Source organism: Aquarana catesbeiana, linkage group LG03 (assembly GCF_042186555.1).
Source record: "Aquarana catesbeiana isolate 2022-GZ linkage group LG03, ASM4218655v1, whole genome shotgun sequence".
NCBI lineage: Eukaryota > Metazoa > Chordata > Amphibia > Anura > Ranidae > Aquarana > Aquarana catesbeiana.
Window position 1 is genome coordinate 574831471 of NC_133326.1, and position 19328 is coordinate 574850798.

A 19328-nucleotide genomic window follows, 5' to 3' on the forward strand; every position below is an offset into this window, starting at 1 on the left:
ATTAAGACCCACTTCCTGATTGGCCGTCCTCCCTCTCTCTCTTGTAATTTGCTATTGTCACACAACTTGGTGGGCTCAGGGCGCAATGCTCTGCACATTGAAAACATTTCCAGTAATCAGCAGCTGCAGCCGATTAGCTGCAGCTGCTGATCAGTGAATTTTGACAGTGGTGGGTGCTGCTGTAAGAATACAGTGTCCTGGTGGGGGTTTCACCATCCACCGCGACCAGTGGGCTGAATGAATAAAAAATAACAGTGTAATGGGCAGCTTAAAACAAATCATATTGGCTGCACTTCACAACATCAGTAGGGTTGAGGTCAGGGCTCTGTGCAAGCCACATGCGTTCCTCCACACCAAAGTGGTCAAACCATGTCTTTTTGGAGCTGTCTTTATGCCCAGGGATACAGTCCTGCTGGAACAGTATAAGAACTCTTGCAGGGCACAGTTATTTGAATTTCTTTTTTTTTTGTTATCCTTTCGGTGCAATGGTGTGCTGAGCAATTATCTGATCACATGTATCTCTGTGTTCTATGATCCTGAAATAATGGAGGTTTACATGTAACAGTTCATTAGATTAGCAACACTCCAACTCTCCCGTCATCTAAAGAGAGAAAGATGGGCTCATTGTGTATTCCAGGCTGCGAGGCGCGTTCAGTTGGATTTGCTTTAAATAAAAATGAAACACTGATGTTTTCACGTCCTGCCCTGCCGAAGCTGTTTATTAGATGTTAGATTCACGCAGCCCTTCACAAGTCTGCAGTGAATACAAAGTGTTCGAGAATGGAGAATGAGCGGGGTAAGCCGCTGCTGTAATATTCTGTTACAGCAATAGTCTCTGAAACAGCACAGCAGTATAAAACATATTTACAACGTTGCAAAATGAAAAGTGTTTTTTTTTTTCTTTTAAAGGAGTTTTCCATTCTTTTGACATTTCCTCTGATTTAGGTTTAGTTTACAATATGACACAAAGGGCAATAATTAAAAGCAATGGGCAAAAGCCTACCACAAACAAATAGCAGATTAGCAGTCCTATTAATGTCAATTGGGACAGAGCAGCCACGTGGATGCGGGGCCCTGAATGCAGACAGTGTGGGTTTGGGGACCCGCACCAACACAGATGTTAATTGGGAGCAGCAACTGTGTTCTATACAGTTGCTGGGTCCCAACTGACATGAATGGGACTGCCTGCACAGGGGTGCGTGGAGCCCCTGTGCATCCCTGCTGTGTGGGCAAACACATCTCTCACAAAGGGGTATACTTAAAGATTTATGTACAAAATGGATTGCATGGAGTCAGAATTTATCTTTCAATAAGCTAAATTCAGTTATTTAATATTTGGGTGTGGTAGGCTTTTGCCCATTGCTTTTAATTACTGCTCACTGTATCAGATTGGGGGTCCCAATCTATGTGAACAGGACTGCCTGCACAGGGATTCACGGAACACCTGTGTAAACGTGGCCATCGCAGAGATGTACACTTAAAGGGTAACTTCAATTTTGTGCGAAAAATATATATATAGTATATACAATTGCGACACAAGTCATATTGTGATTGAATCTTATTAAAAATTACCTTTCCTTTTCAATCCACAGCTCTGTAATTTTCAGTAAAATGCAATTCAGTATGGCTAACTGGAGGTGTTCTGTACACAGAATGTGTGCAGAACGCCCCCCCCCACCACCACAGATTTTCCCAGAAGTCTATACTAAGATAAGTCAGATTTCATGCATCCCCTGCAACAAAAAATTCATTTTTAGTGAATAACACCAACAGGAAATCACATCTAAAGGGATGCAGATCCTGCAGTTTTCCTCATAGGAGCTCTGCAAGTGCAGCAGCTGGTTGATAATTATGAAACCACTCCCATTAAATTCACTTTCCACATGGACACAGACAAACACACAGGGATTTCTTTACAATAACAAAAGGTAGGAATCTGCAAAAAAGTTTGTTAAAATCCTTGTAATGTACATAAATCACCCAGAGGGGAATGTGTTTTTCTCAACAAAAATTGAGTTACTCTTCACGTATCCCTGTGTGAATGAAGTCTCAGAGAGGGCCTGAACTCAAAAAGTGAAGATTATCTTATAGACAACATCTAGAAATGTTAATTGTGCCTAAGCAGTACCCTGAAAAATCTACATTTTGTCATAAATTCCTCAGGAAAAATAACAGTGTACCTTAAGCCGCATAGCTGTAGGTCTGCAATATGAGACCATCCAAGACACTGATGCCTCTGATGGTTAGTCTCACCAGATTTGAAGTGGGATTAGATTTCACTGTGCTGCTCACTGTTCTTCTTGTTAAGGAAGTTGTACCTGAGGACATGCAGTGCAAGGATCTCCCTGCTTCTGTTAAATCCATTATGTGTATAGCCATGCTTCCTCTACCTCACCTACTGCTTCTTGAATATTGCGCCTTCAGTCATGAGAACACCAGTCATCAGGACAGCTCTGACAAGAAGTGGCAAATCCCTGCTCCACAGACAAGATGGCCACTTCCACACAAACAAAATTAAGTATGGTAAGTCAGTAATGGTGAAAGGAGCAGCGGCTGGAAGCTTACAGGCAATACTGGTGCCCAGTACATTGCCCTCTTCTGGCCTTTTTATATGTGCAACTTCCACAGTACAGGCTCTGATTCAAATGTAATTGCACTTTCACCGAACATGGTGATTTGTACTAGTTCCTGCAGCCAGGAATGGCTGCAGGAACTATGCCAGTGTGATGTGTGACCTTTACTGAATATAAAAAGTGTCTTGAGCTGTATAGTATGGCCCTGTGTTCGCATCCATCTTTGCTGTAAATAAGCAGCCCTTAGTCACCACTAGAAGGGTTGTAGAAAGGAGACCTGTTCTGCACTGAGCTGAATAGGCAATCCCAGGATCAGATATTTCAGAGCTCAACATGATAATGCCAGGAGGCAGCAGACACTGTTACTGGGACTGGAGCTTTTCTTTAGTTTTGGTAAACCATCACATTGGCATTTTTTTAGGAGTTTGTATATAGTTCATTGAAAGTGCAGTCATAGTTTATTGCCCTGGAAGACGTCTTTTGATGACGAAATGCGTAGGAAAGAGCCTCCCATTGATGCCATCATGTATTGGAAGCAAACTGACCAGAAGTCAGTTAGAAAAACTAGAAATCCTCCGGCCAGGTGATTTTAACCAAAGGTGCATATTATATTATCAATGTAAGTGTGATTTTAAATAAATGTTCATATTATTTGAGTTACATGAGGAACATTTATTTGCTTATTTCTTATACAAACTTGAATTACTGAAGAGTCTGCTCTTGGATCTATAACTTTGGGGACATCAGAAGAGAGATATCATGATTATCGGTGCATGTCAATTGAGCTTTGTAGACCACTCTGAGTAAGGGGGTCATTGCAGTCTGGTAAGCACGCATCTTTATTAGCTTTGGTGATGGTGAATACTATTGACACCATTCAGGAATAAGAAGTACTGGAATCTTCTTACTTCAATTTGTAATATTTGAATATTCTATTGGTATTGCGTATTTATATATATATTTGAGTTTGAATATCTATTTAAGCAAGTCATTATTGGTAGTGATTTGGTGCAACACTGGTAATTTAAGCAAGTCTATATTGGAAGGGATATCTTCTTTTTGTGGTTGCTGCTCTCACATTCATATTTATATATATATATATTTTTTTGTGCACTTATATTTTGCGCAGTTTTCATACAATCACAATCACAATTTATGCCTAAATGTATCATGATAAAAGGCAGCTTTTACTTCTTTTGAAAAATATTTGAAAGGTACAATCCAGGCAAGATTACATTTCAATATGGATGGACTGATTCGACAGGTCAAAAATTATACTTATGGAGAATGACATATTCTTTTCATCTTGTCATGTTAATGTTGTTCCTCATTTTTTTTTGCATGGACAGAATAATGATAATTTTTCAATCAACTTAACATTTTTGATTAAAAAAAATATTAAAAAGATACCATTTGTGTTTTTGAATGTCTGTTTCCTAGCATATAGTAACAAGATATTTTAAAGGGGATCTGCCATGACTGACAAGGCTAAGACCAGGATATTCTTTATTAAAGCATACTGGGTTAGCAACTTAAAATATTGAAGCAGGAGGGACAGTATGGCAGCAAGGGAACTAAAATATATAGAAGGAAATGTCAGCAATGGCAGCCTTTTGGGTTTCTTTTTTGACTGGTGGTCTTTAAGCTAGATAAACATAATTCCTTCAAAGAACTGTACATTTAAGGAAGCTGTCCTTTAATAAATCCCCCCACTTTCATGAATGCGGGGTACCCCCCTGGGTCAATACGTCATTCCTTTCCTTATCCCCATCCAAGAATATTTCTTCCAACATGGTCCCAGCCATTTCCTCTTCATATTGTGCATGTGCCCCACAGAAATGAATAGTAAGCTGTACACTAAGGGACTGCTGCCAGCCATGACTTTATCGTAGGAAAGATCGCTGTAATGGTGAGGAAGGTAAGTGTTGACCTAGGCTACACTCATGGGCATGTTTTTTTTTTTAAGCAAAACTTTAGTAAAGTTAAAGCTGTACTTAAAGCTTTGCTATAGTGTAAAGTTTCACTTTAATAGGGCATAAAATACAGTGTTTAAAGTTAACTTTTCAAGTCATAAAAATAATTAAACTTATGTTACTACTTTGCTAGTGCACCCAGAAAGCTTGTCAATCCTGGGAACAATAAGCTATACATACATCATTAACTTCTGCCCAGCAGTCCCCTCCCCTGCAGAGCCAAACAACACCCCCACCATTGAACAATCCAATGTGAGAGTAACAAATGGATAATGGGGCTCCGCAGCTTCATCCTGGTAAAACGGAAGCATCAACACTGCTGTCACATTACACAATTGTAAAACAGATTTCTTCATAAAGGGCTACTAAGCATAAACAACAAGTCAGTATGTGTAAAAGGTTTTTATTATATTTATGGGCATGTAAAAGTTTCAGGAGATTATCAAAAGAGAAGATATTTAAAATGAAGGTGGCATGTTGAGGAAGGAGACATTTTCATACACACCGCTGATTTCCTGTCCAGTAATTCCATAGAAGAAAACTACTGCCTGTCATTTTAGTACCTCTTTTAGCCTGATATGGTCGCTAAGCAGAACTCCTTAGCTCATCACCTGCGCAGTTGTTTTATGGGAGCTATATACATGGCTGTGAACAATATGAAATTGGTAATGAAAAGCTGGCCGTAGATTTCAGAGTGCTTTTGGACATGCAGATGCAATCCGATTGTCCTCAGGCATCTGCACCAGCCAGCCTTTCCCTATGAGCAAGGCACTTAGCCTTATAGATTAATTTGAGAGACATCCAGAGGCATTGAGAGGCATGCATCTCTAGTCCATGGCTTACCAGGGAAAAACAACATTAACTGGAGAAGGTTTTCTATCTTGTTCTATTGCTATTTCCCCAGATGAGTCATGGTTGGCATTCTTTGCGGGTCTCCTAATCAAAAGTCAGTAGAACACTTTAAAGTGTATGTGCAGCCAAATTCTTTTTTTTTGGGATATAGTAGAGAGGGATTAAACCCATCAAGTTTTTATTGCTATCTGGGGCTTCGTTATAGAAATGTATCCCCATTTACTGTCCCTGTGACACCGGTTTCACCAGAAGTGTGGGAAAGTCTGCAACAAGGAAACAGGCAACAAAAAGTCTTTCACCTTAGGTTTTTACTGCAGCTTTCAGAAGGATTAGATACTGGCAAACAAAGGGCAACAAAGCAAAAAAAAAAGTAGTTTCATAGTTGGTAAGGTTGAATAAAGACACTAGGCTATCCAGTTCATAGGTTAGTCCTTTAGCAGCAGAGACTGAAAAAAAGACATCCATCCTCCTTGGACACTAGCAAAACACTGGTATGCTGGGAATTTGAGGGCTTATTCTGTTCTTGTCTATATTTTTTTTTGTTTTCCAGTGTCTAATCCTCCTGTGGGTGAGAGTATAACCCAAAATAATAGGGACTTCCTGTGTTCTTTAATGGATGAGAAATAAAATGCTTTTTTAGGTAGAGTAGGGGAACACTGGAACCACTGTCAGTGTCCCCACTGCCGATTTTCCCTCACTACTTGTCTACTGAAACCTCTTCATCAGAATCAGAGGGGAAATCTCTCTAATAGAACCTGGCTAGCAGTAAAAACCTGACAGGGGTTCTAATCTCCCACCAGTTTTTGCTGGACATACCCTTTAATTCTTTAATTCTTTTTGTTTAGGTATGTAACACTTTACAGCAGTGTTTTAGGAAGTAAATGTAAATTTCTGTTTGTAATGTCTTTCACTGGAGACGCTGCAGCATATTCTCAGCTCCTCCTGGTGGCGCTACTGTTTGAATTAAAATCTGCTACTTGTATTAAACAATGTAGAGCACCAGGTCTGGAAGCCTGAGAGCCAGGGGTGAACACCAAAGATGACGGAGCTGCCACCGCATTTCCATTGATGAATGTAAATTTCACAAGTTTACATTTACCCCCCTGAAAGCTGCTGAAACAAACCTAATGGCATTCTCCATTAAAGTTGAACTCTGGGAATGAAACATTAGCATTTTGCCTAGGGAAATATATTTAAGGGGATATATTTACCTTGTTCCTTGCTTCTTAGGCTTCCTCGTCTTTATGTGAAAGGTCCCCTGAAGTCTGTTCTTTTTGCTGTCCAGCTGATCATCTGGGACCTGCATTGTACCAGGGGATGCTGAGAGCATGCCTACATTAGAGAGTATCAGACAGTAGAAAAGAGTGCTGAATGCTGGGGAAGTGAGGAATAAGGTAAATATATCACCTTATCCTCTAGGCAAAGTGAGCAGTTAACCCTTTCCGGTCATGCAGCCCGGAGGAAAACTATGAAAAGAAGGATTAAGGTAAGTACGTGGCCTTATTTATCATCGTCTAGGCAAAACTCAATGCAAATATAGAAATTTTTGGTTCCTAGAGTTCCACTTTGAACTGTAAATGCATTTTAGAAGAAGATTAGAATAGCAGAAAAGTTGAAAAAAAACATCTGGCAGGGAAAAAAAACAAAACAAAGAAGGCACCTCTGTGCAGAACGCACACGCAAGAAGAGACGTCAGTAGAGAGGGGCGGTGACACGTTTCAGAGCATGCGCATAATACTCCTTTTTTAAAACCTCCTATCCAACCTTACAGCTGCTGGTTGGCACAGGGAGATAGAAAGACAGTGACAGAAGCCCCACCAGGAATATGTGATTATGATGAGCCTGCTTAACGCCTACCTCTTGTAAGTGTTTTTAAACTGTGTTGGATAATAAACTGCTGGCATTGTGCACTTAGACGATCCTCCTTTGGTTCTCTCTTTTCCTGCCAGAGTTGCTTCCCCTCTTTGAAGAGCTGCCCTAGTGCTATCTCCAGCTATGCGAACACTTCTGGGGTTATGACCTTATCCATACTGGAAAGACCCATTAGGTAGAAGCGCCCTATTTCCATTTCTCGGGAAAAAAAAAAACATCTGCATGTTCTTAAAATGACGCAGAAGATTCTACAATGTATACTGACTTCTGGATCAGCTGTGACAGGATGAAGAGTAAGAACGATAAAAGACCATAAACAGGTGGAGCAACTGGAAATTTTTGTTGGAAGGATAGTACCCTTTTCCATGCAGAGAAAAACAATAAGTCCACATTAATACCAGCCAACACAGCTGCTTATACTTAGCTTCCCTGTCACTCTATTCTTCCATGGACAGGAAGCGACTTATCCTGTACTTCTGGGTATGGCAGAGCACATAAATCCCTCCCCTTCCTCTTGAGTGAAAGCGCTACTTATTAGTGACTCAAGCATCCAGAGCTGTCACACGAAGGTGAGGAAAGAATCTTAAATTGTTGCTAAACCCAGGACCCTGCATTCAATATACCTGGTTGCCCACAGTACACAGAATATGGAAATGCAATCATTTTAGCAAATATAAACTGCTAATTACCTTTTCTCATCAGCAGTATATATCAGTCTTGTGACTTCTAACAGTGTCTAGTTAAAGCTTGTAGGAGGAGTTTTCATTCTCCCCTGATTGTCCTATAAGGATGCAGGACCCCTGACCCTCTGTCTGGACAGTGCTGATTGGCCCTGTGCTGATCACATGCACTCTCCCAAGAAAAAAAAAACTCTCTAGCAATACACACCAAACTTAGCATGTGCAGATTGACTCTACTAACTCTGTCTTATCCGGAGATGTTTTGGGGGCAATGCAAGAAAGCGAGGATCTGTGCATACAGGATCAAACAGCCTTTTTACACAATGGAGGGGATTTACCCCTTAGGTTCCACAGGGAGTATGACAAGCATGATTTACTGCGTATACAGACTGATTTTACTGTTGTGGGTTTAGTAACACTTTAAGCCCTGTACTTGCTCCAAGTCCTTCTCCTCATTCCCACTGGCAAACCAATTGATGATGGAATGATGGAGCAAAGGCAAAGTAATTATAAGCAGCTGTGGGATTCAACATTAAAGTGAACCTGTTGCTTTATCCTTCACAAGAAAAGCACAAGTCTACCTTAAATGCTTTTGTCTGCCAGATATGGGCTAACACTATTCATTTTTTATTATGGATTTCTTTAGCCGAACCTGCTGTCTGTAACTGAAAGTCATGCCCCCTAATGTGAGGGCCCAGTATAAAAAAAAAGAAAAAAAAGAATTAAATGTTATTATACGAGGCTCTGTCTGCCCACATCCATGCTGTATCCTGAAGATTTAGAACACCCCCTTCCAAAATCGATGAAAATGCCTTCAGAGTCCGAGTCTATGGATTCTAAGATCTGATCAACTATTGTCTCTGGGCTGGAGGAAGGTGCAGGAAGCAGCGTGGAGTCCCTGGACAGCTCCTCTATTGAGTTCTGGCTGTGTAATAGTACTTGTTGAGGTTCACTGTTATTGTGGACAGGTGAAAATTGTCCGTTGCCCGTGGAGGGTCTGTCTAGCTCGGCTAGAGGCTGTGTTTTGGTGGTGGCCATGGAGAGTTTGGAGCTAGAGTCCAGGATGGTGGTCAGGTTGGAGTAGCCCTGGATCTCCAGGAAGGTGGTCATCTCTGACAGGGAGTGCCTGCGAATTCCCGTCCCATTGGTCGCCAGGTTTTCCATTTCGTACTCAGCCACCGGCGTCAGCAGCGGATTGTTGTAGCTCTTGGATCTCACCACTGGGTTCTTAGTTACAACATCACCAGACTTTGGGCAACGGCGGAATATGCGCTTTTCTGTTGGGAACAGGAAATAAAGATGTATAAAGATGTCTTATATCAATATTAAGGCTGAGATAACTAAATTCCAGCCAATGTTTTTTTTTTTTTAGTTTTGAATAGAATGTGAAAGGTTTAGAACCTGACAGGTTTTGTTTGCTGGGTCCCTGCCGGGAAGATTCCCATTCTCTGTTTATCCTGATGACTGTTGTCACCAGTATAGAACTTGATGAGAAATTCAAAAGGCTTTTGCTTTTTTTTTTTTTTTTTTTTTTTTTTTAAAGACAAACTAAATTGGCCAAATCAGAAAATCAAAGTCTAGCTCATAAATCAGTTAAATATTAATATTTGTAGGAGGAAATTAAATTATTGAATAATTTTCAAGCAGTGATGTCAGTAGAAAAACTCAAAGCATGAAGAACACCTTGGACTGGTATTCTGGATAAGAACTGATGGTTTTGGCCTTTAAAATTGGTCAACTTAGTCTTTTTTCCACATATGCCACTAGGTGGTGCCAAATCCATTCTAAGACACGGACTTGGTGTAACATTGCATAATAATGGCAGTTAAAGTGGAACTATGGAAAAAATAAAAAATTACATATATGATGCAGTCTGTCATTAGCATTAACACATTTGTTTTTTCTTGGTCCCCCGTAACATAGTTTTATGCTGTCAGTAAGTCTGTTTTTTGTTTTGTAACTTTCTTTAACAGACCAAGCTGTCCAGCAAATGTGGCATTTAGAGGCTTGGGACAAACCATATGACACTAATGACTTTGCCCTAATATGGCCATGTGATGTCATAAGCAGTTCAGCCCCTTTGTATATGTGCAGCTGCGGAATGGGGAATATCACAGCTCGCTGGGCCAGCATGACAATTTGGGTTTGGTGGAATGTGGGTTTGGTCATAACTCAGGCCTGAACCGAAACTCATCTTTAGTTAAGATGTAGGCTAAAAAAAATTTAACCTTAGTGACTAAAATCTCATAAAAGCTTTTTATGTAATATCAATTTTAAAAGTTTTTTTTTGTCTTTTTGAATCTGCAGCTTTCATTTAAATAATACCTGCTGATGGCATTTCCTGGCTTGAGGATGTTCAGCTTTATCTAGCTCTTTTCTCCCCAGTCTCACTGCTTCTGGACCACCGTTTTCATAAATTATATTTTGGTTCTTTAAGTTATAGAGGCTCAGCATCACATGTGGGTGTTACCCAGGGTGGTCTACAGGCAAATACAGCATGGCTAAGATCACCTACTCCTGCAGACTGACACCCAACATCAATGCATTTTTACTTTTTTGCATAGCTTCTTCCAAGAGCCAGGCTACTGCTTGTATCAGGGCTGAGTACTCTTGTGAAGAGTACTGAGGCAGGAGGCTGTGGTGTTTTCAGAAAGCTATGTACAGCACCTTACCGGTCCCTCCCACAAGATAAGATCTGCATGCATGGCACAGGGCAGGGGTCTCCAAACTTTTCAAACAAGGGGGCCAGTTTATTGTTTTTCAGACTTTAGGGGCCAGATTTTGGGCAGGGAAGGGTAAAAAATGTCCTGGGCCCAGCATCATGAAGATTAAACATGGCCTCAAGGTTGGAGGTCAGTAGGAGGAGGAGTAGTAGCATATAATTGGTATCAGTGGGAGAAATAGTGCCCCATCATTGGTGTCAGTGGGAGGCATAGGGCCCCATCATTGGTGTCAGTGGGCGGAATAGTGCCCCATCATTGGTATCAGTGGTAGGAATAGTGCCCCATCATTGGTATCAGTGGTAGGAATAGTGCCCCATCATTGGTATTAGTGGTAGGAATTGTGCCCCATCATTAGTGTCAGTGGGAGCAATAGTGCCCCATCATTGGCGTCAGTGGAAGGAATAGTGCCCCATCATTGGTATCAGTGGGAGGAATAGTGTATCATTATTAATTTCAGTGGAAGGAATAGTGTCCCATTGTTGGTGTCAGTGGGAGAAAGAAGGTCCCATTATCGGTGTTAGTGGGAGGAATAGTGCCCCATCATTGATACTAATGGGAGGAATAGTGCCCCATCACTGGTGTCAGTGGGAGAAATAGAGCCTCATCATTGGTGTCAGTGGGAGGAATAGTGCCCCATCACTGGTGTCAGTGGGAGGAATAGTGCCCCATCACTGGTGTCAGTGGGAAAAATAGAGCCTCATCACTGGTGTCAGTGGGAGGAATATTGCCCCATCATTGGTGTCAGTGGGAGGAATAATGACCCCTCATTAGTGTCAGTGCCAGGAATTATTCCCCACTGTTGGGGTCAGTGGTAGGAATAGTGCCTCATATCATTGAGAGGAAGAGTGCCCCAAGGGCCGGATAAAGGCTAGCAAAGGGCCGCATCTGGCCCTTGGGCCACAGTTTGGAGACCACTGGAAAAACACAGTGATGGCATCAATGGATCTTAAAAAAAGTTTTGTAATGAAAATGGAAAAGTTTTATTTAGAAATTTTATTAGCATGTTGATTGGGGGGAGGGAAAAACCAGGGAACACAAACTAAAAGCAGATTAAACTTCAACTTTAAGGGCTAAGGGTAGTGGGAAGGATAGGCAAAAGTTTTACGTTAAGGTTAAAGGATAAGTTCACGTTTTGTTATGTTACACCCATATTCAGGGTGTAACTTCTTACAAATCCACTGGCCCCTGCAACCCCCCCCCCCCCCCCCGGGTCCCCGTTGTGACAGGGAGCTAGGGATCTTCTCCCCCTGCTCTTTGTCACAATCTGCATAGAACATGGCCATACTGGGCTCCACCCACTCGGCCACGTCATTCATTCACAGAGTTCTGTGAATGGAAAATTACAAGATGCGGTAGCCTTTGCGGCTGTTAGCTTGTAGTCCTCAGTGAACTACTACGGCGCTGTTGAGCACTGTGGTAGTTTATTGATGCTTCCTGTTACCTGTTAGTGTGTAACTGCCTGACCATACGATGTACACACAGAGTCTGCAAGAGCCCTGCATTGCATCCATGATCTGCTGGCTCCCAATAAAAAAATAATAAATGCTATTTTAACTGCAAAAAGATGTGCATTTATTTGTATACTTTTTAAAAAGGTGAGCTTATCCTTTAACTGTCAAGTTGCTGCTCTTAAGATGGAAAGCTAATATAAAATTCTATTAAGGCCCATCCTAAGAATACAGTGGCCATTGGCAGGTTTGAAAACTCTGCTCTAAGCATCATGGAAACGGAGCCATGGAATAGCATCCACCCATTTAGAAGAGAACTTCTCTGAAAGTAAAGCCACATTTAAAATGAAGAGCAATGGCCCTTAAATTCCTCTTCAACGGTGGTGGTGGGGGAGACAATTTTATTTTTTTATGTGGCTTCGGTTAGGCTTTAGGCCAAAGCACACATTTAGAAGGTCTAAGGTCATTTTGCAGTTTGTAAGCAGCTATATGACCAGATCATACCTAGAATGCAGGAGGAGTGATTAAAGGGAGCATCAGTTGAGTACAGTCCATATGTACCAAGGTATGGAGAGACCACCTTCTGAATTAGTGACTCCAAGTTTAGATATTCCTCTGACACACCCTTCGATTCATGGACACCCTGGAAGAGAGATTGCACATCAGAGGGGTTAGGGCATTGCACACTTACACATTTTCACTAAGCATGACAAAGCCATTGAATGGACCTGACAGCCATGCAACTAGCATTTCAGATGGTAGCTTGGGTATTTCCTTCGGTACAGGTATCCAATAACTGACCTCCAGAAAGACTCATAAGTGTATAAATCAGATTTCACAAAGCTTTAACACAAGGATAAGCATCTTTATTACAGCTGTGTAACTTTATCTGTTTAACTCTCATAAAAACATAGCTGAAAACAACTGTCATGTCTTCAAATTTAAAATGTATGTAAACCCTAATAGTGAACTTTTGTTATCTGCAACCTTTTGGCATGTTAAATATGCCATTGAGAGTATTATGTTTTATTGATTGAATTTTTAAATTAAAAAATACATGTAAATCCTGCCAAAAATCCAGTGAGCTGTGGGGTTATCAGCCCTGCCCAATTTACCTCCCACTATCTTATGGAGATGAGGAGAGGATGTGTGATGTTCTGTAGTCCTAAATTCTTCATGTCCTAGGGTGACAACAACGCTGCTCTGCCACAGATACAGTACAGAGTGAGTGTTGCCATCCTAGGACAGGAAGTTATGTTACTGTTACGATCACCAGGTGAAAATAAAGGAAAAGAAGACAAAATAGAAATTGACTGGTAAGCTGCAATGTGTTACAATCTTATTCTTGGGTTTGGATTTTAAAGCTAAACTCCAGCCTTCTCTTCAGTCTTTCACAGATGTACAGGCTCCTTTGCTGGACTGAAATTGCTTCTCACAATAAACATTAGAAGCTTTAGCAGAGCAGATAGTGCCGTCTCATTTCCTGCTGTAGGATGTCCCAGCATCATCTAATTCTTTCTTCTGCAGCCTGACTGTCCCTGGTCCGCCTCTTTCATTCATTGAATTTCAGTTCTTTCACTCATGGAGGCTCAGCATCACATGTGGGCATTGGGTAGGGTAAGGTTACCAGATTTTCTAAATGAAATCCAGGGACACCCTACTGACCTCACCCACAAAGGAACCTATGGTGTTATGGGTCAAGAGAGTGTAAAGCATTCAGAGGCCAGGATTAAAAAAAAGCACAGCGTTCAGGAGTCAGGATTAAATAAAGCACAGAGTTCAGGGGTCAGGATTAAATAAAGCACAGAGTTCAGGCATCAGGATTAAGTAATGTACAGAGGTCAGGGGTCAGGACTAAGTAAAACAGAGTTCTGAGGTCAGGATCGAGTAATATACAGAGTTCACGGGTCTGGAATAAGTAATACACAGAGTTCAGCAGTCAGTATTAGGTAATGCACATAGTGCAAGGGTCAGGATTAAATAATGTACAGAGTTCAGTGGTCAGAATTAAGTAATGTACAGAGTTCATGGGTCAGGATTAGGTTATGCACAGAGTTCAGGGGTCAGTATTAGGTAATGTGCATAGTGCAGGGGTCAGGATTAAATAATGTACAGAGTTCAGGGATCCGTATTAGGTAATGCATATAGTGCAGCGGTCAGGATTAAGTAATGTACAGAATTTATGGGTTAGTATTAGGTAATGCACATAGTGCAGGGGTCAGGATTAGGTAATGTACAGAGTTCAGGGGTCGGGATTAGGTTGGGCACAGAGTTCAGGGGTCAGAATTAAGTAATACACAGAGTTCAGGGGGCAGTATTAGGTAATGCACATAGTGCAGGGGTCAGGATTAAGTAATGTACAATGTGCATTACCTAATACTGACCCCTGAACTCTGTGTATTACTTAATCCTGAACTCTGTACATTACTTAATCCTGACCTCTGAACTCTGTGCACAACCTAATCCTGACCTCTGAACTCTGTACATTACTTAATCCTGACCCCTGAACTCTGTACATTACTTAATCCTGACCCCTGCACTGTGTGCATTACTTAATCCTGACCCCTGAACTCTGTACATTACTTAATCCTGACCCCTGGAATCTGTGCCCAACTTAATCCAGACCACTGAACTCTGTACATTACTTAATCCTGACCCCTGGAATCTGTGCCCAACTTAATCCAGACCACTGAACTCTGTACATTACTTAATCCTGACCCCTGCACTGAGTTCAGTGGTCGGGATTAAGTTGAGCACAGATTCCAGGGGTCACGATTAAGTAATGTATAGAGTTCAGTGGTCAGGATTAAGTTGAGCACAGATTACAGGGGTCAGGATTAGGTAATGCACAGCGTTCAGGGGTCAGAATTAAGTAACACACAGAGTTCAGTTGTCAGGATTATTAATGCACAAAGTTCAGGGATCAGGTAAACAGTTACCCACAGTCAGATTGGTGGATCATCCCTGGGAGCTACTGGGTGGTGTAAAGCAGTGGTTCTCAACCCTGTCCTCAAGTACCCCCAACAGGCCATGTTTTGTGAATTTCTCTTAGAAAAATAGCTGTCCAAATTACTAAGCCATTGACTCTGATTTAAAGCACCTGTGCAAGATAAAGGAAAACCTGCAAACATGGCCTGCTGGGGGTACTTGAGGACAGGGTTGAGAACCACTGGTGTAAAGTTTGCAGCTCTCACTTCAAGAACCAATCTAAAATGGCATGGCTGGAGCTGTCTACATATGGGTCATTTTTTAGTTGCTGCTTCAGCAGTTTCATGGATTGGAGCCTGCACACTACACACTTTAAATTATTTGGCAGCACCCAGGGACAAATCTGGGGACACCTGTTTCCCGGGAACAGATATTTCACTGCAGGGATTGTCCCGAGCAAATGGGGACACATGCCAACCTTAGCATAGGTCTGCATGCAGATTGACATCCACTCATGAAGACATTTTGATATTTGGATAAGTCCTTCCAAAAGCCAACCCTCTGCTTGCATCAGGGCTGAGAAGTACTGAGTCAGGGTGCTGTGATCTTTTCATCCTGATGGCCCCTCCAACTAGCTATAATTTTCCTGCGTTGCATAGAGAAGTACAGAGACCCCAGAATGACATTGCTGGCACTGAAATAAGGTGTGTAATGAACGTGGAAAAACTATATTTTAAAATGTTTTTAGCATGATGGTGAAGGAGGAAAGTGAGGAATAAGGGAATGCAAAATATAAGCAGGTTAAAGTTCAGCATTAAGGACCCTTGTTCTAGTGTATTAGCTAGCATATTGAACCTACAATGTATATTTATTCAGACCAACACTCAAGTCTTTTTTCATGCTATCTGGGCTTGTGACAGCCAATTTAAAAAAAAACCTCACCTTCCAGACTAATGGAATAATTATAGTTACTGCACACGCTGAATTTTATACCACATCCTGCCCTCTTGCTCAGAATATATCCACCAAACAAAGTGACCTTTAAAGAAAGAGCAACCTTTATCTGATTTTTCAACTTTTAAAAAATACTGCAGCGTTTTAATTTTATCCGCAGGTATTTCAGAAGCTATTTGTATGCTAATTCTTCCTTTCAATTGCCTGGTAATTAATCGCCAGGTTTTCTGTCAGCAACAGAAGCATACTTTCATTTATGCTTGGAAGAGAGGCGGTGGAACGCAGAGCCAGCGCTAAAAAATATCTAAAGCAACTAACTAGGCCGGTTGTTGAATGGCACTAACAACATTACAGATACAGAGTAAGGGCTTCCATGTCTCTCCCTAATTGTTTTTATTATCTCTAAAACAGGTTCTCTTTTTCTTAAGTTATGTTGGCTGATTGTAAAGAAAATATGTCATGGGAGTCACCCATTGACCCCATATCTGCAAAGCAGACAACCCTCCAGAGCACTGGTAACCAACCTGCAGCTGTGGGTGGGGGAGGGGTGCATTCAGTCCTTTGGTATTTATTTTGTGGCCCTTAAAGTCTGTTTTGGTGCTCACTCAAGCCAGTGAAAGAAGGGCCTTGTTTGCATGGAGCGTATATGAATCTGCACCCCATGTGAGGGCTGTGTTTACCTGCACAGGCATGCAGAGGTGTTCTGTATATCCATGTAAAGGCTGTCCCATTGCTGTCAATTTAAATGCAGCACTTGCACGGATGCAGCCGCTGCTCCTGTGACATGCATGTGGGTGCTTGTGTACGGCCTCAAATGCACTCAGGGGGCATCCACAATGATTCGGGTAGGCAGAGGCCTTGTGATCTTTGCCTAGGCTCTGGGTCTGAAGGAAATCAGAGCTGTAGCCAGAAATAGGTTCCTTTTTTTACACTCAGAATAACAATGCAAATTGTTAAAGCTGAACTTCAAGCCAACAGCTAAAAACACGTATAAACTACTAATGCAGCCTACACACGGTCTGACTTTTCGACCGGACTGGTCCGACGGACAATCCGTTTGTGTGTAGGCTTCATCGGACCTTCAGTGGACTTTTCCAGTCGAAAATCTGACGGACTTTAGATTTGGAACTTGCTTTAAATCTTTACTCGTAACTCAGCCGGACCCAGAAATCCACTCGTCTGTATGCTAGTCCTAAGGACAAAAACCGACGCTAGGGCAGCTATTGGCTACTGGCTATCAACTTCCTCATTTTAGTCCGGTGTACGTCATCATGTACGAATCCGTCGGACTTTGGTGTGATCGTGTGTAGGCAAGTCCGTTCGTTAAAAAGTCCGTCAGAAGTCCGTCAAAAGTCCGTTGAAAGTCCGTCGGAAAGTCCGTCGGACCAGTCTGGTCGAAAAGTCCGCTCGTGTGTACGCGGCATCAGGGTCCTTTCACATCGGCGGTTCACTGGGCGGACTCCGCTTTGCTCAGCGGGAGATGGCTCTGGTGATCCCCGCTGAGCAGGCGGATGACAGGTCTGCTGAAAACGGACTGCCTGTCGGTTTTCACCCTATCTTATCCAATCCGATCCTCCAGACAGATGGAAAATAGGGTCACCATCCGTCTGGATTTGGCAGGCAGGATCGAATTGGATGGCGGCGGGTGTCAGCGGACATGTCACTGCTGACATCTACCGCTCCATAGGGGTGAACGTAGGGTCCGATCAGGTCCACCTGAAAAACTCACAGGTGGACCTGATTGGACCACCTGTGTGAAAGAACCCTTACTGCATTTGAAGGCTGTTTTACCTGTCAAATGATTCTTATTTCTTTCCATTCAGTTTTGAGATTTACACAGATCTATGCACAGCACAGTCCTGTCCGGCAGTGAAGGAGACCTGATTTTTCTCTACTGCAGTTCAGTAACAATTCCAGGTCTTGTCCCTCCCCCAACCTCGATGAGCCCATATCTCTGTCACTATGCTCTCTCCTCCTATCAGTTTGCTCCTTGTACTAAAGCACAACTGACAGGTTCCTTGTGCTGCTTTCCCCTCTTCTAGTCTGAGCTCCAGGGGAATGAAAGAGGCTATTACCAGGTCAAATTCAGGTTCTTAGACTGCTTATATTTAAAAAAATATATTTAAAATAAAAGAATGAATACGTGCATTCATTTGTGTATTTTATATCTAAATGAAGTTAAAGTATAACTAAAGGCAATTTTTTTTTTTTTTTTAATGTTCAATGTTTTCTATTGAAGTTTTTCAAGAAGAACAAGACAAAAAAAAATAAACATTACCTCTCAAACATTAGTACATAGTAAGAAGAACATCTGAGTGAATACATATGTCAGAGCATAGGTGGCAAACATAAATGTACAATGGAATCCGTTCCAACTGCTAGTTGTAAGGTGGTAGGTATTGTTTCACACCTCCAGACACCCCATCTGGGTACAAACTGTGACATAGTAGGGAGACAACATGACCGGCCCTAAGTTTCAGTATCTTTCTATTGGGATTTTATTTCAGAAAAAAAGACAAACATATTGGTACTGTGTCAAAGAGATCAATAAATTTATATCAGGGTACGAAGATAATGGAGAACAGAAGATAGTTCAAAAGCCTTTTAAAACCGCAATTTGTAACCCAACCAGGGAACCCAACATTGAGAGAATTTGGATTGGCTCCCATCTTTGTACGCCATTATGCGTTCAAATTCTAGAATGGCATCAATGTGTTTTTTAACTTCAGTGATACTAGGGATAACAGATGATTTCCATTTTCTAAGGACCATTAGGCAGGCTACAGCTAAAATGTTAACCACTATAGGTTTCAGCCGCACTGGGTAGCTATCTATGTTTATGGAGAGAATAGTTTGATCTACATTTGCTTTCATCAGGACCCCTGTCACTTCTGAAAGAAGTCTAAATGCTGCATTCCAAAAGCTCCAGATGTTCGGACATGACCATAGCATATGGGAAAGAGTTCCCACCATACCACAACCTTTCCAACAGGAGTTTTCCCCACCCTTATAAAATTTAGCAGTGAAGTAAAAACTTTTTTTTAATGAACCATAGGAACAGGCCAAGCAAGTGCCACATCCTATAAACAAATATAATTTATTGGCGGGACTTTTGAGGCACAGCTTAAGGCCCCTTTCACACATGCGAACCATTCATTTCATCAGTTCAGTCACGTCAAAACGGATGAAGTATTCATCAGTGTTTCATCCGTGCTCATCAGTTTTTATTACATCCACTACCAATTCAAAAACGAATGAAAAAAGGGACCGTTTGTCCGTTTACATCCGTTTTTCGTCCGATCCATTTTTTTAACGAATGAAAAAA

General features: G+C 41.7%; 1 protein-coding gene across 3 annotated transcripts in view; it reads right to left on the bottom strand.

Annotated features, from left to right (window-relative positions):
* Positions 1-4933: 4933 nt before the first annotated feature.
* Positions 4934-19328, bottom strand: part of PRR5 (proline rich 5) — a 167414-nt gene continuing 153019 nt past the window's right edge. For all 3 annotated transcript variants that reach the window (XM_073621934.1, XM_073621933.1, XM_073621935.1), the window contains 2 exons: positions 12626-12764; positions 4934-9227 (listed from right to left, as the gene is read on the bottom strand). In XM_073621934.1, the coding sequence (XP_073478035.1) occupies positions 8683-9227; positions 12626-12764 (684 nt within the window). In that variant the 3' untranslated portion in view covers positions 4934-8682. The remainder of the gene's footprint in view (positions 9228-12625; positions 12765-19328) is intronic.